Source organism: Phascolarctos cinereus, unplaced genomic scaffold (assembly GCF_003287225.1).
Source record: "Phascolarctos cinereus isolate Bilbo 61053 unplaced genomic scaffold, phaCin_HiC Scaffold_1;HRSCAF=81, whole genome shotgun sequence".
NCBI classification, from domain to species: domain Eukaryota; kingdom Metazoa; phylum Chordata; class Mammalia; order Diprotodontia; family Phascolarctidae; genus Phascolarctos; species Phascolarctos cinereus.
This window is the reverse complement of record NW_027555514.1, coordinates 264,091,630-264,117,140: the sequence shown is the minus strand read 5'-3', so window position 1 is coordinate 264,117,140 and position 25,511 is coordinate 264,091,630. Positions and strand designations below refer to the sequence as shown.

At 39.3% G+C, this 25,511-nt stretch overlaps 1 protein-coding gene across 3 annotated transcripts in view; it reads left to right on the top strand.

The window, feature by feature from the left end:
• Nucleotides 1-25,511, top strand: part of NR2C1 (nuclear receptor subfamily 2 group C member 1) — an 80,730-nt gene that overhangs the window by 21,845 nt on the left and 33,374 nt on the right. For all 3 annotated transcript variants that reach the window (XM_021006473.2, XM_078146626.1, XM_021006471.2), the window contains exons 3-7: nucleotides 7,316-7,546; nucleotides 13,390-13,471; nucleotides 20,157-20,336; nucleotides 23,577-23,724; nucleotides 23,816-23,906. In XM_021006473.2, the coding sequence (XP_020862132.1) occupies nucleotides 7,316-7,546; nucleotides 13,390-13,471; nucleotides 20,157-20,336; nucleotides 23,577-23,724; nucleotides 23,816-23,906 (732 nt within the window). The remainder of the gene's footprint in view (nucleotides 1-7,315; nucleotides 7,547-13,389; nucleotides 13,472-20,156; nucleotides 20,337-23,576; nucleotides 23,725-23,815; nucleotides 23,907-25,511) is intronic.

Sequence of the window (25,511 nt, the reverse complement as noted above, 5' to 3'; positions counted from 1 at the left end):
AGAAATGAATGGTCAAGGGAAAATTGGGGAAAGAAAATGAGAGCAATGCAGGAAAATTATGAAAAGAGAATTAATAGCTTGGTAAAAAAAGGCACAAAAAAATTACTGAAGAAAATAACATCTTAAAAAACAGAATTGGCCTAATGGTAAAAGAGGCACAAAAATTTACTGAAGAAAAGAAAAAGCAGAATGGCCAAATGGAAAAGGAACTACAGGGGCAGCTAGGTGGCACAGTGGATAGAGCACCAGCCCTGAAGTCAGGAGGACCTGAGTTCAAATCCAGCCTCAGACCAAATACTTGACATTTACTAGCTGTGTGACCCTGGGCAAGTCACTTAACCCCAATTGCCTAAAAGCAAAAACAGAAAAGGAACTGCAAAAATTCATTGAAGAAAAGAAGTCCTTAAAAAGCAGAATTGGCCAGATGGAAAACAGGTACAAAAGCTCACTGAAGAAAATAATTTCTTAAAAATTAGAAATTGGACAGGGGAAGCAAATGACTCTATGGGACATCAAGAAAAAACACAGAGTCAAAAGAATGAAAAAATAGAAGAAAATATGAAATACCTCTTCAGAAAAACAACTGACCTGGAAAATAGATTGAGGAGAGATAATTTAAGAATTATTGAACTACCTGAAAGCCAAGATTTTTAAAAAAGAGCCTAAGACATCGTATTTCAAGAAATTATAATAGAAAACCGCCCCAATTCTTAGCTCTAGAGGGTAAAATAGAAATTAAAAGAAGTTGCCAATCACCCCTTGAAAGAGATCCCCAAATGAAAACTCCTAGGAATATTATAGCCAAACTCCAGAGCTCCCAGGTAAAATAGAAAATACTTCAAGTAGTCAGAAAGAAATAATTCAAATATCATTGAGCCACAGTTAGGATCACAGAAGATTTAGTGGCTTCCATGTTAAAGGAGCAAAGGACTTGGAATATGATATTCCCAAAGACAGAAGTGCTAGTATAACAACCAAGAATCACCTACCCAGCAAAACTGAGTGTAATCCTTCGGGTGAAAAAAAAGGAGCATAAATGAAATAGAGAACTTTCAAGCCTTCCTGGTGAAAAGACCAAAGCAGAATAGAAAATTTGACATCCAGAAAGAAGTCTCAAGTAAGAAGGTAAACATGAAAGAATAATCATGAGGGACTCAATAAAGTTAAAGTGTTTATATTCCAATATGGGAAGATGATACATGTAACTCTTACGAACTTTATCATTATTAGGGCAGTTAAAAGGAGTTTACATAGAGGGCATGGGTATGAGTTGATTATAAGGGAATAATCTCAAAAAAAAATGAAAGGGGGAGAAAAAGGGATACACTGGGTGAATGGAGAAAACTTTCTCCCATAATAGAGGTACACAAGGAAGAGTTTTTACAATGGGGAGAAAAATGGGGCCTGAAGGTGGCAGGCAATGTTTGAACCTCACTCATGAGAATTGGTTCAAAGAAGAATATATATATACACACACTCAGTTGTGTATAGAAATATAACTTACCCAGTAGGAAAATGGGAGGGGAAGGGAATAAGAGAAAGAGGGTGGGATGATAAAGGGGAGGAGATAAGATAATTGGATGGAGGGAAATACACTGTAATCCTAACTGTGAATGTAAATGGGATGAGCTTACCCATAAAATGGAAACTGATAACAGAATGGATTAGAAACCAGAATCCAACTATTATGTTGTTTACAAGAGACACTCTTGAAACTGAAAGGCACACACAGAGTTAAAATAAAGGTCTATAGCAGTGTCTGATATGCTCCAGCTGAAGGGAAAAAGGTAGGGGTAGCAATCATGATCTCAAACAAAGCAAAAGTAAAAGTAGACTTAATTGAAAGATAATCAGGGAAACTACATTTTGCTGAAAGGTACTATAGACAGTGAAGTAATTTTTAAAAAATTTATAGTAAGTTTTTCTGATGAAGACCTCATTTCTAAAATATATACTGAGTATAGAACTTACAAAAAATAAGAGCCATTCCCCAGTTGATAAATAGTCAAAGGATATGAATAGGCAGTTTTCAGAAGAAATCAAAGCTATCTATGGTCATGTGAAGAAATGCTCTAAATCACTATTAATTATGGAAATGCCAATGAAAAAAACTCTGAGGTACCACCTCACACCTATCAGAAATGACAAATTCTTGAGGGGATGAGGGAAAAATAGGTACACTAATGACCTGTTGGTAGAGTTGTGAACTAGCCTATTCTGCAAAACAATTTGGAACTAGGTCCAGAGAGCTTTAAATCTTTTGTTTTCTTTTTTTAATTTTTAGGGAATTGGGGTTAAGTGACTTGACCAGGGTCACACAGCTAGTAAGTGGAGTTATTTTGATTTGTATTTCTTATTATTAGTGATTTGAAGCATTCTTTCATATGATTGTTAATAGTTTGCAATTATTATTCTGAGAAATATTCGTTCAAGTCCTTTGAGCACTTATCCATCAGGAATGGCTTTTTGTTTTAATATATTTGTATCCCTGTATATCTTGTACATCTTTCAGTCTCGTTATAGCATTATGCTTCATTTTCATTTTCCCTCACCCCACGTATCCAGTCAGTTTCTAAATATCAGGAATCATAGGATCAGATTCAGAGCAGAAAGGACCTGAGAGGCCATTAAGAGAGGTTAAGTCATTTGCCCAGTCTTTCCCAACATCAGGGTCTTTTCCAGTGAGTCCTGTCTTCTCATTGTGTACCCAAAGTATTTAAGCTTCAGCTTCAATATTTGACCTTCCAGTGAAGAGCCTAAATTAATTTCTTTAAGTATTGACTTATTTAATCTCCTTGCTGTCCAAGGGACTCTCAAAAGTCTTCTCTATTGAGGCAGAATCTTGGGAATCTGATACCAAGTCCAGTTGTAATCACTATACCATCTAATACCATCTCCACAATAGTTCTCACACCTGACTCCCTCTTTACCACTGTCTACCTCTTTACCCACACTACTACCACATTATTTAAACCCTCATCACCTTTCACCCACTATTGCAGAGGCCTCCTTGCCTCAAGTTTCTTCCCACTTTAATCCATCCTTCACATTGCTACCAAAGTGATTTTTCTGAAGCATTGCTCTGACCATGTCAGTATTCTTCGTGGACTCCTTTTTCTGTTAAAATCAAATATAAATTCATCTCTTTGTCATTTAAAACCATGCACAACTTGCCCATAAACTATATTTCTAATGTTATTATTGTTCATTTGTTCAGTAGTGTCCAACTCTTTGTGACCGCATGAACCATAGCATTCTAGGCCCTTCTGTCCTCCAGTATCTCTTGGAGTCTGTCCAACTTCATTTTTGTTGTTTCCATGCCACTATTTATCCATCTCATCCTCTGTCATTTACTTCTCTTTATGCCTTCAATCTTTCCCAACATCAGGATCTTTTCCAGTGAGCCCTGTCTTCTCATTATGTAGCCAAAGTATTTAAGTTTCAGCTTCAGTATGTGACCTTCCAGTGAAGAGCCTGAATTAATTTCTTTAAGTATTGACTTATTTGATCTCCTTGCTGTCCAAGGGACTCTCAAAAGTCTTCTGCTCTACCACACTTTGAAACCTTCAATCCTGTGGCACTCAGTTTTCCGTATAGTCAGCTCTCACTGCCATACATTGCTATTGGAAAAGCCATAGTTTTGACTATACAGACCTTTGTTGGCAAGGTGTCTTTGCTTTTTTAGTCTGCGCTTTCCTTCCAAGGAGCAAGTGTCTTTAAATTTCATGGCTGTGGTCATTGCAGTGATCTTTAAGCCCAGGAATATAAAATCTGACACTGCTTCTATTTCTTCTCCCTTTGTTTGCTAGGAAGTGATGGGCCCAGTTGCCAAGATCTTACTCTTTGGATGTTCAGCTTCCAGTCTCATTATACATTACCAACATGCCTTTCAGATATCTTGAACTGGATGTCCAATAAATGTTTTAAACTCAATATGTCCAAACCTGAACTCATTATTTTCCCCCCTAAATTCTCTCCCCCTCCTATCTTCCCTAGCATTATTATGGAGGACAACACCATCCTCCTCGTCCTTCAGGCTCACAACCTAGGAGTCGTCTTGGACTCCTCCCTATGTCTCACCCCCCACATCCAAGGTGTTGCCGAGGAATGTCGACATCCCCTCAGCAACATCTCTTGAATACACTCCCTTCTCTCTGATGCTGCTCCCACTCTGGTGCGGGCTCTGGTCACCTCACACCTAGACCACTGCAGTAGCCTGGAGGTGGGTGTGCCTGCCTTGTGGCTCTCACCTCTCCAGTCCATCCTCAATTCAGTCACCTTAAAGGGCAGATCAGATTATGTTCTGCTCACCTCCATACTCCCAAGAAGACAAACTCATGTGGCTTCTATTGCCTTCAGGAGGAAACACAGAATCCTCTGTTTGACCTTCAAAGCCCTTCACAACTTGGTTCCCTTCTACCTCTCCAGACTTCTTTCACCTTATTTCCCTTCATGTACTCTTCAATCCAGTGACCCTAGTCTCCTGGCTGTTCACAAGCAAGACATTCCCATCTCTCACCTCTGGGCATTTTGTCTGGCTGTCCCTCATGTCTAGCACACTCTCCCTCCTCTGCTTCAACTACTGACCTCCCTTGGCTTCCTTTAAGTTCTGGCGGAAACCACATCTTCTACAGGAAGACAATCCCACTTAATGCTGGTGCCTTCCCTCTGTGAATTGTTTCCCATTTATCCTGTGTATAGTTTGCTTTATACATATTGTCTCCCCCTTTACATTGTGAGGTCCTTAAGGGCGGGGACTGCCATTTGCCTCAGTGTCTGGCACATCGTAGGCATTTTAGCAAACGTTTATTGATTGAACGGCGTTATTCCCCACTCAGCAATTGATGGTGCTACTATACTGGCCTTCTTTCTGTTCTCCCACATATTCCATCTCTCCTCTCAGTGCCTTTGTGTTGGTCATCTCCCGTGTCTGGAGTGCATTTCCTCCTCATCTCCTAAGAACCGCAGCATCTTTCCCTCTGACTTGCAGCTGAAACTTTCCATCTGAGTTGTCTTCCTGATCTGAATGTAGGGATTGTCTTTTCAGTTTGTATCCCCATTGCTTCACACGTAGTAAGTGCTTAATAGATCCTTCCTTCCTTCCTTCATTCAGCCAGTCATCCATTTCCACTGCACAGAGTCCCTCTCTTCATTTGCAATGCAGTACCTTCTACATCAAGCATTTCCTGCCTGATATCTCCTATTAATATGATCTTTCTCTAACGACCTTGTATTTATTTTATACATATGTATATATTCATTCCATTTATACTTGTACATGTAGGTCATTTCCCACAATAGGATGTAAACGTGTTTCTTTTTTTGTCTTTGTATTCCCAGCAATGTACCTGACATGTAGCAGGCTTTTTAAAGAAAGATTTATTTATTGGTCAGATCCTCATCAGAGATATTTGATACTAAGATGTTTTTTTCCTGGTCAGCTGCTTCCCTTTTTAGTCTTAGGTACATTTAATTCCTTTGTGCAAAAGTTTTTCAATTTAATGTAATTCAGATTCTTTTTTATGTCTTTTGTGATCCCTGAATTCTTCCCCTAGTCGTAGGCTGCTGTGAAAGGCACCTGCTTTGGTTCTCTCTATCATTTTGTTGTTGTTTTATGACCATTGACATTCAGCTTCTTTGTTTGATTTTTTTTTGAGTATGCTGTCATTTCACAGTTGAACCCTCCTTCCCCAGCAGAATTGTCTCTTGTAACAAAGAAATACAGTTCAGCAAAACAACCTGATGCACTGACCATGGCTGACAACACATGCCCCGTTCCACATCTGGTCCTCCACCTCTCTGCGTAAAAGGTGGGAGGCTGGTTTTACCGTCAGCTCTTTGATGTCATCAGTGTTAAGTTTCTTCTGTAAAATAAAAGCTTTGGACCAACTAGATGATCCCTAAAGACTTTTCCAGTTCTAACGTTCTTGTGTGGTATCCAGAAAAGATTCCACTATGCCAGCCCAGTAAGGGCACATATTTAGCCACAACTTGCCAACATTGAGTCTCCATTCTCAACTCTTTTTCCCAAATTTAACGGACATGAGGGCATACCTCAGACTTGTTTCAGTTTATATCACGTTAGTTATTAATGGGGTTGGACATTTTTTCAAACTATCATTGATCAGCTTCATTTAATTTGGTGTGAATTTATTTGATGTGAATTTCCTAAGCATTGGCTGTATTGTTTACAAAAGCGTATTGAAATATAAATATAAATATTTTATTGTTACCTTCATTTTGGATTACCAGGGAAGGGCAGCCTGTGGCCTCAAGGCCACACGTGACCCTCTAGGGCCCTTTGACTGAGCCCAAACTTGACAGATCAAATCGTTTTATTAAGGGAATTTGTTCTGTGAAGTTTGGGTTATACTGTTCCATAGCTACAGAAAATCAAGAGTTAACCTTGTACATATAACTTATTACATTTTTGGATCTTTGTGTTAAGAGGTGAGATTGAGGGTTTGAGAGTGTACTTTATCCGTAGGCAGCATAGGGTGATGCTTAGAGCTGGGTTCAGTTCTTGCCTTTGACACGTATTGGCTTTGTTACTCTGGATGTGTCACTTCCCTCTTGGTGCCCAAAGCAATACTCTGCGTTGGTGGAGAAGCTCCTTACACCAATGAAATCCTAGGTCTAGATTTTTTTTTAATTCTTTATTTTTATTACAGTTTTCTTAAGTTGAATTTTGGCAAAACAATATGTCTTTTTATAATTTGATCTAATATTAGTGTCCTAAGAGAAAAGATAAAGTCATCACTTAGTGTTTGTGGGACCTCAGATATCATATAGTCCAACCCTCTTATTTTACAAATGAAGAAACTGAGGCCTTGTGAGGCTGAGCAACGCGCTCAGGGTCTCATCGATACCTAGTGGCAGAACCCAAATTTGAACCCATGTCTCCTGACTCCATATCCAGTGCTCCTTTTACCACGCTGTGCGATAATACATACTGATGCCAGTAAACAAAAGTGGAGTTTGGCCTTATCCTAGATTCCTCTTCAGATCTAGAAGTGGAGTGGGCACACAAAGATGTAGCATAGCCCAGCCAGAGTCCACAGATGAATAGGACGGTTCTGGGCCATTTGCAGTGACAAAACAAGCAAGAATTATCTCCAGATAATAGGTCACTGACCTCTGTCAGTGACTGGGTATAAAGGTTTATAGGCTTGCTCGCGTGTATTTCGTATGTCATGCTGAACAGGTTCTAGTTTGTATGCCAGCCATTAAAAGATTTTTATTAATTTCCCTGGGGTGTTGGGGGATTAGAATGAAAGAGTAATATAGAATAACAAACCAAAAATGAATGTATTAGATTGTTACAGACCAGCAGACTGGCCAGAAAATTCAGATTGTGACAGCCCTGGGTCAGAGCACGCCAGGCAAGCAGTTCATCCTAACCAATCATGATGGCGCCACCCCAAGCAAAGTAATTCTCACCAGGCAAGATTCCACTGCAGGCAAAGTGTTCCTCACAACTCCAGATGCTGCAGGTGTCAACCAGCTGTTCTTTGCAACTCCTGATCTGTCTGCACAGCACATCCAGGTAAAGCAATGTGGATTCCCAAAAACCTTTTTTTCATCTCATACACAAAAAAAGACCTGATGAAGTTTTTACTGTAGGAATGCAAAACACCGTTGTTCTTCAGTAGTTTAAACATTGCCAGGGAGTGGAATTTTGATCTGTGAGCGGATTGTCTGCTTTGTGTATTTGTTGTGGTGATGGGCTCATTGCAGTTCTTTCCTGGACTTGCAGCACTAGGTCTAGGTCAAGAGTGGGTCAAGGCTAGACGAGAGAAAGCGAGTATGGGAGTTCTTTAAGTTGGCAGGGCACCTTCCACTGACTTTAAAGCCAAGTGACTTTGGAGCTAACTCTTCTGTGTTATTCAAACCTCTGTTTTTCTTAATTGGTCCAGATAATTAAAAATTGATCATAAATATTCTTTTGTTTCTGATTTTACTTTTAAATTCTAAACTTAAACACCAAAAAAGTATTTCCATATATACAACAAAACAAAACAGCAGAAAGAGAATTCTGCTTGAAATTGTGAATTGTATATGTTTTCTGAATGAGGATAACATAGGTATTTTTACAACTCTTAGGTTATTTAACCTTTTCTGCTGATAGTTTGTCAGCAATAAAACGATATAATCTTCTCCTCATTCCTTTAATGTCAGAGGTGAATAAACAATTACCACCTGCAAGGTACTAAGCCATTTGTTGAACTCATTGAATACATTGTGTAAAATAAGCTGGTATCCACAGAGACTCTCAGATGGTACACATTTTAATTCTGCCTTCAGCGTAACATTTAATTTGCATGACTCTTTTAAATCTTGCTAATGACATGCAGTTTTTCAGATGGGCAGATCAGTTTGTGGGACCTTGTTTTGTGGAACTTTTCAGTCCCTCGGTCTCAAAATGTTGGTCATCATTGCCATTCTTCTCTGATCAGTTGCCAAGTCTTTTTGATTCTACCTGTGAAATATTTTTTCTCTCTGTCCCCATGTGTCCATGTCCACTGCCACCACCTTAGTTCCAGGGCTTTGTTATTTTTCATTTAGACTATTTTTAATAACTTCCCAACTGGTTTCTCACATCTCTAATTTGTCCTTCACACAGTTGTCATTGTTACTTTCTAAATTTTAAAGGCGTCATCACATCACTATCTATTTCCTACTGGATAAAATTCGCATTAATTACTGTGGTATTAAAGGTCCGTTATGGTTCCCATTCCAGCCTTACTTAACTCTCCTCCCCTCTGTCCTAATTCGACATTGTCTTGCCTTTTCTCACCCCAGCATTTTCTTGGGTATTCACTCAGTCCTGGACTGTGCTTTTCCTGTCTCCTCCTGTGTAAAGCCTTTCCTGATTCCCTTTCTTTTCTCCTTGTCTCCACTTCTTTTCCTCTCCCTCTCACCCTTTGCGTTGAGCCTGCTGAAGTCATCACTCAGCTGGCTCTTCCTTCACCATAGGTTAGCATTGAGCTCTTACTAGCCCAATCTGATGGTCTTTTGTTGATCCTCATTCTGCTGGATCTCTTTGGAGCATTTACTACTGACCGTTCTCTGCTCTTAGATATTCTCTTCTCTATGGTTTTTTATCCTGCTAATTAATTAATCTCTTTTAGTTTTCCTCCTAACTGGCTTACTGATTCTTCTCAGCCTCCTTAGAAATATAGCTATTGGAATATTTTTAAAAAGAAGTTAATGGGAGCAGCTAGGTGGTGCAGTGGGTAGAGCACCAACCCTGGAGTCCGGAAGACCTGAGTTCAGATCTGGCCTCAGACACATAACACTCACTAGCTGTATGACCCTGGCAAGTCACTTAACCCCAGTTGCCTCAAAAAAAAAAAAGAAGCTAATGGATGATTTTTTTCTTTGACTTGATTCTTTCTGTGAGGGTTTCTCTACAACAGAAATGGACACCATTGCTGAGCACATCTTCCTGACTAATGTCTCGCTTGATATTGATAATCAGAATCAGCAAGAAAGGTTTATTTAATATCTTTTGAAGAATCTTAGATATTTTTGATGTGTGTAGGTCATTGTCACCTGCGTATCACTGTTTTTCCATCTATTCAAAATTTTTGTGAGAATGATCTTCACATGTATTAAGGTCAACCTTCAGAGGGCTTTGGAAAGGAACAGACAGGTTTTCACCAGCTGATATTCTAGGGCTGATCGCAGCTTTATATGTAGTCTGTTTAGTGACTGTAAGCTCCTACTGCTCTTTCTGGTCTTTGATGATTAAAAAAAAAGTGACTTGGTAGAGGGAAAAATACTGGCTTCAAGGCTGTCCTCCAGCAAGTTGGCTCCCTCCTGGGCATGTCAGAAGTACATAATTTGTCCAACCCAGCTGTTATGTCCATGTTTGTTTGTTTGCTGTAGTGCCATTTTCTTTTCTTCAGGAAGCACATCAAGGATGGTCTGGGTAGAGGTCAAGTATACTGGGACCCCTTTCCCCTTGTGTGGGAAAAAGTTAACATTGTATCGCAGCTTTTTTCTGTCTTTTTGTCTGTTGTTGTCCCTGTTTGATCCTAAAATGCCCTTGAATTAGTTGGATTTCTCACCAAACTTGCTTTTCGTTTGATGCATCTTAGCTGTTCCATGGAGTCCTGCTGCTTGGGTGTCTTTCTTGACTTCATCTGTTAGGTTTACACATGGGTTTATGTTTTAGGCAGGTTTTTTTTTCTTACAGTAGCCAAATCTCCATCTTTTGCAAAGAGACAAAGTATTCCCTGGCTGAGATAGTTTAGGCTTTTTGGTTTTCTTGCAATGGCAGTTGATTCTCATGAGTCAGACTTATGAATAAAATTGTCACTGTTAGTGTTGGTATCTTTTCCTTGATCTTTTCCCCATTTTTTATCATTCTTCACTTATTTCAGTGCATCTGTTTGCAGTTGTTTTGATTGCGTGATGCTTCCTTATCATTTTTCTAGTCTTCTAGTTTTGTGTTAATTGTGATCTTTGCGTTAGATCTGTCTGACTGTACACAGACAGGTGATTCAAGAATGACTTCCACATTACTAATGAGTCCTTTCCTATTAATTCCATTATTTTGTGAAGTTATTGGCATTTCCTAGTTATTTTCTCAGAGAAGATATTCATATTTAGACTGGAGGCCTCTGCCATCTACAAGCCTTAAACCTCTCTCATTCCTTACTCTCCTGTACTGTATTTTCTATCCTTGTCCAGACTCCTTTTTGCATTAAAGTCACGGAGGATCAAAGTGGAGGCTGGTTTAACTTGTAGGGTGTCATCAAATTGTTTGGAGAGTTTTTTCTACTGCTCTGCATGCGATAGTGGGCTCCCCTGCAGTTATTTTCATGGTGGACATGCTCTGCCATACAAGATGGTCCAAAGGCCCATGAAATGATGCTTGCCTTTGGACATGTGATAGAATGATACTGGCAACTTTTGTGTTTGCCTCTCATCATCCTTCCATTTATCGCAACTTCCTTTTGTTTTCTGGTTTTGTTTGTAACACAAATGTCAGGATGAAGTCAATTTACTTCTCTAGGAGGTCATCTTGTTGGTCACTGGATTATTATCCAATATGTGCCAGGTACTATGCTAAGCACTTTACAGATATCTTCTCATTTAATCCTTACCACAACTTTGGGTAGCAGGTGCTAGGATTGTCCTCATTTTACGGATGAGGAAATTGAGGTTGAGAGGTGAAGCTTTGCCCAGGGTCCCACAGCTAGTCATGGGTCTAAGGTCAGATTTGCACTCAGATCTTCCTGACTCCAGGCCTGATGTTTTGTGTACTGTGGCACCCCTTAGCTACACATTTAGCCTCTCGCCAGCGGTAAATGTTGACAGATGGTTTAAAAATGACCTGTTTCTTAGTACTGTCAACTCCACTTTTTATTCACTTTCAGAGATGGAAAGAGAATGGATAAGGAAGAGAGATATAGTATAGCTTTGTTTCTTGTGTTGTCACAGTCAGGGAGTGTGTCTCTAAGAGGCCAGTTGAGAGAGGGCATGAGTCACCTTGTATTTGACTAGGCTGGGCTATTGCCAAGGTCCATGTTTCCAGGGTGGTACAACCTACCTTGTTCTCCATCAGGGCATTCTGGAGGAACCCAGGGTCACCTTGGGTGCCCAGGCCATAGTAAGGTATGTAGAAGGAGATTGTTGCTTTTTGTTTTTGTGATTACAAACCTAGAGAACCACTATGTGTGGTATTTTAGAATCAAGTTTTGGTAAGGTATACTTATTTTGGCTGTTTTTGCTATGTGCCAATAGTGTAAGCTTGCTAAAATATTTGCAAAGATGCACACCATCAACAGTATAGTACTGAAGTATAACCAAGTGCCCCTTTCCCTGTAGCTGAGCCATTGTATCTCATCTTTTTTTCTTGTTTTTGCTTCTTCAGAGGACCAGCTGTGCCTTCTTGAAATTATTCTGAAGTTCATTTCTCTAATTTTGGGGAAACTCTTCATATTTTCCTTTAAAACAATTTTCATTTAACAAATTTTAAACAATTTACATTTTCTCCTTAGGAAGTGATATGCCTACTTGACACTTACTAGCTGTGTGACCCTGGGCAAGTCACTTAACCACAATTGCCTAAAAAAAAAAAAAGAAAGAAAGAAAGTGATCTGTCATGTCCTTTGACCACTGGTCTATTAAGAAAAAGGCTTTTGTCTTGTTATATACTACTTCATAGTATACTTTATAGATACTAAGGGTTTTTAAGTCATTTTTCTGATATGTTTTGACATTTTCCCTAAATGTATTTCTTTTCTTTTAACCTTAAATATTGACATGTTTTATAATATTTTCTGTACTAGTGGCCCAGAAAAGATTTGCATTATCATCAGAAAGTCACTTGTTAAACATCTGGTTCATGCTTTAGTTTCCCTGGCTATAAAATGGAGATGATATTTGTGTCTCACCAACTTTACTGAAAATTTAGTAGAAAGAATATAGGCTCTAAGTGTCAGGGGACCTGGATTCTAGTCCTGATGGCACTTTGAAGAATCTGTGAGACTATGAGTAGTTTTTCTGTGTTGTTTTTTTTTTCAGTTTCCCCATTTGTAAAACATGAATAATAAAATCTGTTAACATCCACTTCATGGGGTCATTCTGTGGATTTGATGGGATAACCTTGCTTGAAAATTCTTTGAAGAAAGTAAAATACTTTCTATGCTGTATTTATGCAAAGGAAGAATGATGTTAGTCCTGAGCAATTTTAAATTTAAAATCTTAAATTCATGTGAATAAGCAGTTTCTTCTAATATTTCAGTAATTCATGGCCATACATTTTCCCCTGAAGGACAAGGGAGAATGAGATGTTAGAGAACAGGACTGGGCAGCTTTGGCTTTTCAGAGCCCTAGGAGGCTCTCCCTGAAGGAAGGAGGAATGAGCTTAGATTCACACTCCTCTTTCTTTAGAGTGATAGAAGGTTTATGTTATGTAATTGTGCAACATGGACTCTCCCTCCTTCCTCCCCACCAAGGTATCATTATTTTGAGTTCTTCAGGGATGGATACCAAAAATAATTTATTGCTCTTGTTTTGTGATAAGTTTGTGTCCTTGGTGCATGGATGTTGTTAGTTGAGGCTTAACTGTTGAGTGTGTAAGAGCATTCTACTTAAAATCAACTAAATTTATTATTGTTAGGCAGAAATCTTTAATTTTCATGATGAGTAAAGATGGTTTTAAAGATTTTACTCAAAGCTGTCCAAGATCACATGATAACTTTTGTATTCTTCATCTTAACAGAAACAATTAAAGGCTGTTGAAAAATAATTTTTTTTAAAAACCATCTTCAGAGTGGATATTAGATTTCAAGGACAATAGCTAGGGGAGGGGAGGATTTTTTTTTAATATAGAGAGAAAATTGCTAAATAACAACAATGTTGTTTTTTCCTTAGATTTTAACAGATCATTCTTCCTCAGACCAGACACCAAATAAAGTTTTCGATCTATGTGTAGTGTGTGGAGATAAAGCATCAGGTAAATTTTTATTAAACAATCTATAAAACTTGACCTTGGGCTGTGCTTCTTATTAAAGTAATCTTTATATAGCGTCCATAGCATCTTTTCATTTACTTGCTTAGATGGCATTTTTTCGTTATAGCTAAAAATAGGATTCTATCATTTCATGGTCATCTGTTTTAAAAGTAATCTAAGAAAGTTGATTGGATTTTTCTAAAGGTTGCACTTTAAAAATATTTTCTCATTATAGTTCTTCTTGCATCCAATGTGATTTATAGTTAAGTAGGTACACAAAAATTCATTAATCAAAAGAATATGAAAAATTATTTAAACTTTTTTAAAGGGAAGAGGAGGAAAAGTTATAGAAGTTGTTACTTTAAAAATGTGTACCCTTTTATTTAAAAAAAATTTTGAAGTTGACAAACATAAAAAACAAACATTTCTCTTTACGAAGTAGAAGAGGAAAATAGGAGTGCATATAGGCTATGACTGTTTACCACCTATAGCATTTTGGGAGTCATTTCAAGTTCAACATGGTAGTTCCTCTGGTTGTCTGTGTACCCAAGAAGGTGAACATTCTTAGACTATGTCTTCTAAGGATGCATTAAAAGTTCATTTGTAGCACTGACCGTGGAGTTAGAAGGACCTGAGTTCAAATCTGGCCTCAGACACTTATTAGCCGTGTGACCTGGGGCAAGTCACTTAACCTTGATGTGATTTTTGATAAAGAGATCAGGAGTTGAAAAAGAATCTTATTGATGTTTTCTGATGAGTCGGAGTCCCTCCACCCTGCACTCATCTTCTAAATTCCATCCTCCTTTTAAAAAAAGCCACAAAAGTTATTTAGCTGCTTACTTAATCTCCACAAAAATGCTATGTAAAATTTTAAACAGCTCTCCTTGGGTATTGCTCTGTACTTTGGCTGTTGGTTTTATTAGATAATATATTTTTAAAATTTCTTATTTGTGCTAGTAACATAGTCTTTAGTAGATGCAGGTACTTTAAATTTTTCATCTATTTCCATTTCTAGCTACTACTAATATAATTCTAATTCTGTGGTAATTGGTGTTCCTGGTGCTTAATTACTCAAGTGGGCATTTGATATGGGTTTGTTCAATTAAATTGAATGTTCTGCCGTAATTTGTTGCCAGATACAGCAGAATAAATTATCATTTAGTGTTTGAGTTGTCATGGTAAAAAGACAAGCCAGATAATCTAGACAGAGTCATTTCAGCAAATTTTAATAGGAACAAATGACAAATGATTGGAAAGGAAGCATCTTATTGATATTCATTCTATATAGATATAGAGAATAGGAACTAAAAATCTCTTTGTGGATGATATTAATATTGATTCCTCCACCCAGAACTCATGTAGTTCCTTTCATATTTGTTACATAAAAACGAAGAACCAGCTTAATCTTTCTTCATTCAGATGGTGGATTGTGAGTTGGCGCTGCAGGAAGTCAAGATTCTGCTAAATTCTGTCTTATTAAATTATTATATTATTAAAATAATAGAATTTTAGAGTAGGAAGGAACCTCAGAAATACCTTATATAGATTACCCTGACTCTTTTACATATTATGGTGAATGCTTTTAGTTTATTTAGTGTTATTAGTTTTGTTTTCCCCATTATGAAATTAAAAAGTGATTATATCAACCTACAATCAGGCATGACCATCTAACCATCATAGATAAAAATGGCATCATTTGTTTTCCCATTTGTAAGGAAGTAGTAGCATTTCATGCCTGATTTTATTAGAAAATATTTCAGTTGTCTGGGGCAGAGATAAGAATTAGAGATTTTATTTTTTATATTACATTGATATTTAATTTCATTGTGTGAAAGAATTTGATTTATTTCCCCCTTGGTTAAAACAAATAATAAAAGCACAAAAATAAAACTTGACAGACTCGTCCTAGCCTCTTGGTCTTGAGCTTCCCAGTAAGAGGCAGCTGTTGATAAATGAATGAACATCATCATTGTGGTGCATTGGTGACCTTGGTTCTTGACAAAAACAGAAAGTGATGCTCCATGTGCCCCCGTACCTCCTCTTCTGCAGTGACCAGGGCAGAACATGTAAGAATCACATAGCTCTTTACCTGTCTGCAAACATCAGTTTACTACCTGTTTGAAGTTGTGCATGATCTTTGCGCAATAACCAATGAGTTTGATGTGTTTTTGGTGAGTGCTGGTCTGTTTGCTGTAAATGAAGGCCAGAAGACATAAAGATGTTGCAATGAATTTCAAGGAGTGCTCTCAAATTTGCCTTGGAGAGAGGAGTTGGTTTCATGGAACACCAAAGTCCTCATCTTGTCTTGCTTTGCTTATCATAAACACACACATGCTGTAGCTTTTGTGCCAGCATCTATTTTTGAGGGAAGAGAAGTAATGAAATTCTATGAAGAACTCGACAGGATCCTCCAGACCAAATCAGTATCGACCTTGATACTCAGTGATGTCAGTAATCAAATGGCCATAAGGAAGGATGACAAACAGTATGTTGGAAAGGATGGTTTGCAATCAGTAAATGAGAACAAAAGCTTGAAAATCCCTAACCCTGTATATCATGATTACAAACATTTTATTGATGACTTTTTTTCATTCACCCCTCATTCTAATTCCCAGTCTTTCCCCATCTGTTGGTTCCTTCCCTACAGCCTTCAAAACTTCCTGATCCCCGTCATTACCATCCCTTCAAGCTGTCACTCTCAGATCTCTGCTCTTTCTCAGTCAAACTTCTAGAAAAAATTGTCTCTATTTGCTGCTTCTATTTCCTCCCCTCAACCCTTTTTGCACTCTGGCTTCTGGCTGTGTCAGTCAAGTGAAACAGCTCTTTCCAGAGTTACCAGTGATCTTTTCATTGTTAAATCTGATGGTCTCTTCTCAGTCCTCCTCCTTCTTGACCACCTAGTGTTTTGTGACATTGTTCTCTTTCTCAGTCTTCATGACCAGCTCATGATCATCCATGTCACTCTTCCTAAACTGTAGAGGATTCCTGAGGCTTGGTTCTAGTCCTTCTTCTCTCTCTGGAGACTGTTTTTTGGGTGACATCAAGCAGCTCCCACGGGTTTAGCTATCACCTCTCTGCAAATGATTCACAGAGCCATATGTGCAGCTTCAGCTTCTCTCTTGGGCTTCAGTCTCACCTGTCCAGCTACTTACTGGATATTTCAAACTGGATATCCCAGATTCTTCTCAAACAAAATGTTCCCTAAAGAGAAGTCATTAACTTTTCCCTCAACCCCACTTCTCTTCCCAACTTTCATATTTCTGTTGAAGGCATCCTCATTCTTCTGATTGCTAAGGTTTATAATGGGGTCATTTCTCTCTTCTCCTCACTCTCGCTCCCCCACCCATGTCCAGTCACATGTGCGATCTTACCACTTCTACCTCAACTACATCTTTTGCCTCTGTTACTGTCTGCTCATACTGCCACCACTTTATTTCTGTTCCTCGTTACCTCTTGCCTAATTATTGTAACAGATTTCTAATTGGTCTTCCTGCTTCCAGTTTCTCCCTACTCCAGTCTGTACTCCACATGGCCCCCGAGGTGACCATGTTACTCCCTTAGTAAACTCCAATGGCTTTTTCTTGCCTCCAAGATCAAATATAAACTCTTCTGTTTAACCTTTGATGACCTACTTCCTTCTCAGCCTCATTTTATAGTATACCTTCTCCTATACTCTGTATTCTGGACAAATAGGTCTTCTTTTGAACCTCTGTGATTATTAAAATATATTGTTTGGTGTTGTATTATAATTGCTAGGACTGCTCTGTGGAGTCCCTTAGGCTGAGTGGTCCTAAGACCATAAACATAGAAGCAATGACAACCAACATGTACTTTTCCACTGTCCTGACTTATTCTGACCCTTTTCTCACCATGTCAGCCATATGATTCTTTATATGGCTTCTGACTGGATGAGGCTCCTGGACTACTCCAGTGGCTGCATGCCAATATCATCTTCTCCAGTTATAGGATCCCCAGTTATAGATTTGGACCCTCATTTCTGATTACAGTTAGGAAACTTCCCCACCCAAGTCCAGTATTGATAAGTGACTGTCTGATTAGGAATGCTCTCTCCAATTTCTGGTATCGTTTACCTTTTCTCAGCCAAACCTATTTTTAAAGTTTTTGCCACTCTACACATCTCCCTCCCCAAGTGACCCTGGCCTTGTGTGACTGAATCTCTGTCTCGGTTGCTGTCTTGGTTGCCATCATGCGCGCATGTGTGTGTGTGTGTGTGTGTGTGTGTGTGTATCTTTCTGTCTGTCTACTTCCTACACCACATTAATAAAATTCATGCTTGTAGTAGCTTTCTGTAAATTCTTGAATCTGGATCTTTGGTCTAACCTGAGCCATGAGACCAAATAGAGCATCCTTCCACATGGCTCTCCATCTTCTGTACCTTTGTACTGTGTGTCTACCATGCCTGAAATACTCTCCTTTCTTACCTCTGACTCAGAGGTTCCCTCTTAATGACATAGCTCAAGTGCTATCTCCTGCAGGAAGGTTCTAGATTCAGAAGCTGATGCCCTTCCTACATACCTATTTTGTCTTATTTTATTCTTATTCTATCATTTATTCTGTATATACCTATTTATGTATTTGTTCCCTCCATTACAGGTTAGAATCTAAGTTTCTTAGAGGGAAAGGACATTTTTATTTTTGTCTTTGTATATCTAGTGCTTAGGATAATGAGTGGCCTATTGCAGTGGATATTTAACGTGTATGTTAGATTGAATTGAGTGTGAGCTCCTTGAGAGCAGGGACTGCTTTATTTTTTGTCTCTGTATCCTCAGTATTTAGTATAGTTCCTGGTCCATAGCCCTTAATAAATGCTTGTTCATTGATTAATTTACATCACTGTCATCTTAAATCCACCACGCTACACTGGCCTCCTTTCCTCCCCTCCCCCTCCCCCCACATATTGAACACTCCTTAATTTCAAAGAAAAATAAGTGAGGAAAAATATCCAGTAGAGTCACTGCCCCCCACGGTGTATACAGTATTCTGCCCTGATTGTCCACTGCATCTCTGTCATGAGATATTAAAAATGTATATATCAATTTTCCAGGACTTGCATGAGTTTTTCAGTTACTTAGGGTTCAACTTGTTTTGAATTATCTTTTCATTTACATTGTTAATTTACATTGGTTCTACTTATTTCACTCTTCATCAGTTCATAGAAGTCTTCCACCATCGTGAATCCTTTCTTCAGGAAGAGAGTTGAAGATGTTTTGTGTGTCAAAAGCACCCTAACCAATGCCATGGATTCTGGAAAATGAAAATGAATAATAGTAAAGACTTACTTTGTGATCGTTTCTTAGCATAGTTTGGCTGACATGAAGCAGTCATGCTGATGAGTAGGCTTTATTCTCCTTGGATATCTGTACCAAGCAAGAACTAAAGTGGGAGACCCATCAGCAGTGCCGTGCAAGATGTCCTCTGCATACTGATTCCCCCAAACCACAGGATCTACTTCATAAGAGTCATAGTCACTATGAAGGAACCCCTTATGTTCTTAAGAGACTGCTGTCTCTCTACAATAGAAAAAAGGAATGAACGAAAAATGCATAGTGTCTAGTAGATGATGTCCATCACTTGGGTGGGCCATCCTATAAAGTTAGTCTATCATACAGTATGTTAGAAAGATGGATAGTGAGCTGGGCCAAGTATTGAGTAGGAAAAAGATTAGGCCAAATTTCATTAGGGAAACTGGGCAGCGTTTTTGATGAAATTTGAGTATTTCCTGCCACTCAATAACTGTCTTTTAAAAACGAGATGAGGAGGCTATATGGTTGTGAATTAGGGAATACCATGGTCACAGAGGAATCACAATTGCAGATGGCCTAAAAGGCAATGGGAAGAGACATGGAAGGGTGCCAATAGACAAAATTGGCATTTTACCAAGGATAACTTGTGGATAAAAGACATCGTGACCGACATGTCTGGTTAGAAGAGAGTATGTGACACTCATAGAGACAGAATGGTATTATTAGCAGTTGAATTATTGAATTATAATTAACAGAATTATCTGTTGTATTGGTACCCACAAAATGTTAGGAGAACCAGAGAAATGCCTGTAGCATGTTGAATAGATACTCCGGAAGACTTGGGAAGAGTCAAGGATAAGAATCAAACATGACCACAGAGCAAGGATGGATCACAATCAGTATCAGTAGAGAGGATGCACCAAACGATGAGGTCTTGGGCCCACTGAAGTTTTGAAATGTTATTTTTTGTTCTCATTATTTCCTTAGCTGTATTATAAATTATTCAAATGGACTGGGGAATGTATATTAATGTCCTAAAATGGTACAGTTGTGATGATGACTCATGATGTTAATATGCATAGAACTTAATCAGCTATTTTGAAACCATATGCTAATTTTTTTTAATTTGAAGTACCAGTTGGTATTTTTTTATTCAAGTTTATGACCCAGTAGCCATTACTTAACAATATATAACTAAACCAGTAGTGTCTAAGAATTATTAGTATTTAGCTATCGATTGATTTCATTTGATCGATCATGTTGTTTATGTGCTTTTTACATAAGTGTCAATATTCTACATATAATGAAATTTTGTATACTAAACCCAGTATTTTAAACATTTTATCATCAGTATTTCAGTTGTCAAATACCCTTTTTAAACCTAAGAGTGATTTTAAGGGAATCGTATATGCTTTTGTGTCTAGGTCGTCATTATGGAGCAGTAACCTGTGAAGGATGCAAGGGATTTTTTAAACGAAGTATCCGAAAAAATTTAGTGTATTCGTGTCGAGGATCAAAGGACTGTATTATCAACAAGCATCACCGAAACCGTTGTCAATACTGCAGGTTACAGAGATGCATTGCATTTGGAATGAAACAAGACTGTATGTATAAGCATGAATTATAAAAGAAATGAGTAGAAAAGTAACTGTGGAGAATCTTATAAAAAGCTCAGCGATAGGTTATTTGCATTAACTTATGGAAAGACCTCAAGCTTACATGGTTCAGGTTTGTCTTAAAGGTTTAAGCTTTCAGTTAGTGTATGGAAATAACTAGAAATTTGTTCTGTAATAGCACAGAAATTATTTTCTCTAGCACAGTGCCTTGCCCATAATAGGTGCTTGATAAATATTTGCTGAATTGAATTTACTGACTTTGCAAACATAAATCTGGCACTAAAACCCTAACTGTGTGACTGGTAGATGTTTCTATCCTGAATTCCAATTAAAGGGTAGATGGTAATCATTAATTTCTAAAAATAGCATTTTGTAATGTTGTAATTGTTCATAAGCATGGATTATTTTTGATCAATTCCTGTGACATAAGTGTAAAGTTTTCCAAGACGAGGGGTAAAACAGGTCAGACATTTCAGTTACTTGTCAGAAATCTCCCACTGTCTAAAGCTGGGGTTTTGGGAATCCTGGAATCCTAGAATCTTAGAGTAGGAAGGGACTTTAAATGTCGTCTAATCCACTCCCCTAGCTAAGACAGTAACTTCCTCTACAATATCCCTATTAGGTGACCATCTTGCCTCTGCTTGGGTGCTTCTAGTGACAGGAGGAATACAAGGGAGCCCTTTACATTCTGAGATTACCCTGAGTCTCAGAGAATTTGTACACATACACACACACACACACACACACACACACACGTCATAGAATGCTGAAGTTAAAAGAGACCTTAGCAGTTGTCTAGTGTGTCCTCATTTAAGAGGTACCAAGACCTAGACAGGGAAATTGCTTTGCCTAAAATCATACAGGTAATAAGAGCAAATCTTCTGAGTCCTGGCTGAACACATTGTACTATCTACCACATTTGGTGTAATAAGTCATGTTTTCCTGCCTACCAAACTTCACTGAGCTGTTCTCTATGAAGCCAGAATCTTTCTTCTGTTTTCATCCATTGGTCGTAGCTCTGGCCTCTGGCACTAAACAAGATAAATCTTAATTCCTTTTCAACATAACAGTTCTTTAAATACCTGAAGATAGCTTTCCTGCTGTTGTCCCTCCTTCCCCAAACGTCTGCACAAATCTTACTTTCTTGTGACTAACGACATCCTTAGTTCTTTCCATCATAATCTTTAGGATCCCCCTCTGTTCTTAAACTCCTCTCTACCCTGAAACTTTTCCTTGGTCACTCCAAGCTTCTTGCTTTAGTTGACATGTGGTTTCTGTGTAAAAATAGCGTAGTTCTTGAAATCCCTTCTAAACTGTAAGGTCCCTGAGGGCAGGGACCAAGTCATATTTGTCTCCTTTAGCTCCTAACAATGGTCTGTACAAAGTGTCAATAAGCAAGCATTTATTAAAGTTCCTACTATGTACTAGGTGCTGGGGATACAAAGACAAAACTAAACTGTCCCTGCCCTCAAGGAGCTGACATTCTTATGGAGGAGACAACATGCAGGTATAAGGTATCTACCAAATTGATACGGAGTAATCTGGGGGTCTAGAGGAGGCACTAGCTGGGGAGTGGACTCAGAAAGGTCCCATGGAGAAGGGAACTTGAGCTCAGTTTTGCAGGAAGCCAGGAATTTCTCCAGGCTGGTAGAGGAAGGAGAGCATTGCATTAGAGGCTATTTCTTTTCTCTTCCTTGACAGTGTTTTGACCCCAGGACCAAGGGGAAGAGTCTCTATACTCTTTGCTATCCCGTTATCTTTTCTAAACTATTTTCCTGTATTATCCCACCTTCAAGGTCAATGCTGTCATGTTACACCATCCAATTTGCTTTTTCACTTGCATGGTATTTCCCTTCTAGGTCTCCTGCCCGTCTTCTTCAGTGGCTAGCACCAGGCTCAGTCTCCTCTCCAGTCCATCCCCTGCCATCTTCATGCTCTTCCCTGTCATCCTGGCCTCTGGTCCTTGGATGCTCCTCCTTGTTGCTCGGTCTGTCTCCCCAAGTTTCACTTCAGTTGCCTTTATGTCCAGTCATGATTCCCCTGGTTGCCAATTTGATCATTTACTAGCAACTATTCAAGAGTGCTGTCCTTTCCCACCTGTCGACTTTTCCCTCCTTGTTAATACTCAGCCTTGGGTAATGTAGCCATCTGATTCGCCTGTTTTTGAGAGTAAGCATCACTGGAAAAATAGCCTCAAGACCATACTGATTTTACCCACTGTGAATTTATGGTACATCACCTCAGTTGGGCTCAGCAACTTTCTTAGTCATCATTCCTTGATCTTGTTTTATTCCTCATAGCAAATATTCCAAACCTTTCTATCTCCTCTAAAACCCCCAACCATAGCTCTAGCCCCATAGTTAAAGCAAATGATGCGTCCGCATACTTCAATGAGAAGATAGAGGCCATTTGAACTGATTTGCCTCATTTGTTCTCTATCTCAACCATTATCTTTTCCCATTCTTTTCTCTATCCTCCCTTTCCCTATTCCTTACCAAGGCTAATCCCTCTTCTTGTACTTTTGCTTATGTTACTCCATCTTACTTCTCCTAGGATCTTGGTACATCAGTCATCCTTCTTCTCTAGTCTATCTGGAATCCCTCCCTCACCCTCTCTCTTGGCTCATTTGCTGGAACTGCTATCCCATGTCTCTTCTCCCTTTTACTGACTAATGTGTTGAAAAAAATAACCCACACCCATTGCAGTTACTGTCTTGTCTCCCATTCATTTTTCACTCTTTTATAATTTGCCTTCTCTGCTGAAAACTCCACCCCCCCAAAAAAAAAGGTCACCAGTGACCTCCATATTATTAAGTCCTCAATCTTTTTTCTCTGTCCTCATTCTGGATTCTATTGTGAGAATTTGGCACTATTGGCCACCTTTTTTTTTTTTCCCCTTAACACCCTATGCTTCCTTGATTTGGGACATAGTGCTTCCTCCTGGTTCTCCCAGCTCTTGGACTGCTTCTTTTTGGCCTTCTTATCTGATTTCCTTTTTTTTTTTCTTACCCCTTATGTTTTCAGATGAAATTGTTATATCTGAGTAAATTTGTTGTAAGAAACTTTGTTGTATTCTTTAGGGGAAGATTTTGAAGCTAATTTCTTATGTTTTGGGGTTCTCTGTCAGTTTCACTTATGCTAACCATTTCCCCCGTTACGACCACCTCTTCTTCATTTGTAACTTCAGAAATTCTTGGTTATGATATGAGTGTTTAACATTTTTTTCTAGCTGTTCAGTGTGAAAGGAAACCTATTGAAGTATCACGAGAAAAATCTTCCAATTGTGCAGCTTCAACAGAAAAAATTTACATCCGAAAAGATCTTCGAAGTCCATTGGCTGCAACTCCAACTTTTGTAACAGAGAGTGAAACAGCCAGGTAGGGGCTGGTGTGCTGAGGCGTGGAAGCCTATGCACTTGCAGTAGCTTTCCCAGAGGAAAGCGGCTGACGTGCCTGTTTGTCACCCCAGGTCTGCGGGGCTGCTGGATTCGGGGATGTTTGTGAATATTCATCAGTCTGGAATCAAATCTGAGGCAGCCATGCTGATGACCCCTGAGAAGGTGAGTAAGCAGCTACTTAAGACTGATTTAGAGTTGTTGGCCAAGGCTTTGAGATTTTCCCATTACATTTATATCTTGGCGTTAGTTTTCCCAGGAGGTCTGGTCTTAGATCATCAATTAATCAGTCAACCCGTACGTATTTATTAAATGCCTGTTCTGTGCTAGGAACTATGTTAGGCCCTGGGGATACAGGTATGAAGAACTAAATAGTCTCTCTTCTCAAGAAACTTCCATTCTAATGGAGAGACAAGGACATATATATATATAAAACGATAAGCAGAATAAATAGGGGCATCTAGGTAGTGCAGTGGATAGAGCACCAGCCCTGGAGTCAGGAGGACCTGTGTTCAAATCTGGCCTCAGACACATAACGCTTCCTAGCTTTGTGACCCTGGGCAAGTCACTTAGCCCCAATTGCCTCACCAAAAAAAATAAATAAAATAAATACATGATCATTAAAGAGAAAATCGCTTGGGAGGAAGGGCATGAGCAGTTAAGCGGTGTTGGAAAGACTTCATTTAGAAGATAGTATTTAAGCTGTGCCTGGAAGCGAGGGACTCTGGGATCGAGGTGAAGAAAAAGTGTGTTCCAGGCCTGGGGGACGGCCACGTGCAAAGGCATGGGAGGAAAGAGTGAATGAATGAAGTGTATATTAAGTTGTTACTGTGTGCAGAGCACTGTGCCAAGCTTTGGGGCCAGTCCGTGCTCTCACTGAGTTCACACTTTAATGGAAGGTTTCAGCTGCAGGTCCGATAAAAAGGTTCCATGGTCCTTCAGTGCAGCAGCAAAGTTAGTGGTCATGCCTCTTCTTTTGTGTCCTCTCCACTGATAAAATCCTGTCAGTTTCTCATGTTGAACTATTTGACAGAGCTGAGGACTTTGGTGATAAGACCTTTGTCTTTTGGATCGGCATCAGCTGCTGTAGCTTGGGGGGAACAGTCCGAAGGCTGCATCTGCACAGGGCCTGCTTCTCAGGATGATGGCCAAGGGCACCCAGAGCTCTTGGGTTCAGGGTGCTGGGTTGTCTGAAGGGAGATGGTGATCGTGGTGGTGATTTGGCCTGTCAGGCTCATGCTGCCTCCTGTCTCTCCCTCAGGCTACCTTGTTGCTTCAGTGAGGCTGGCTTGCCTGCATCATGTGTGGCCATGGGCGCAGAGAGAGGCCCAGTTTGGCTGGATCCCTGAGTGTATGAAGAGAAGTAAAGGGGAATAAGTATGGAAAGAGAGGTTAGGGCCATGTTAGGAAGGGTATCTAAGAGATAAGTAGCAGAATTTAGACTCGATCCAGCAGCATCACAGAGTCACTGGAGTTAATGTCTCAGCCTCATCTGTCCACTCATACAACCAACACCCTGTTCACTTCATCTTCCCCTCTTGCCTGGATTCTCCCTGTAGCCTCCTAAGTGGACTTCTGTCTTCTGTTTTGTCTTCTTCCACATGTGATGTGATCTTCTCGAAGTGCAGGGCTGGTCACGCTGCAGCCCTCCTTGAGAAGTGTCAGCGGTTCTCTATTGGCTCTGAGATAAAATATCGACTCCTCAGCTTGCAATGAATGCTTTTTGTTGGCTGGCTCCAGCTTACCCTTCTCTTCATCTACTCTGCATTT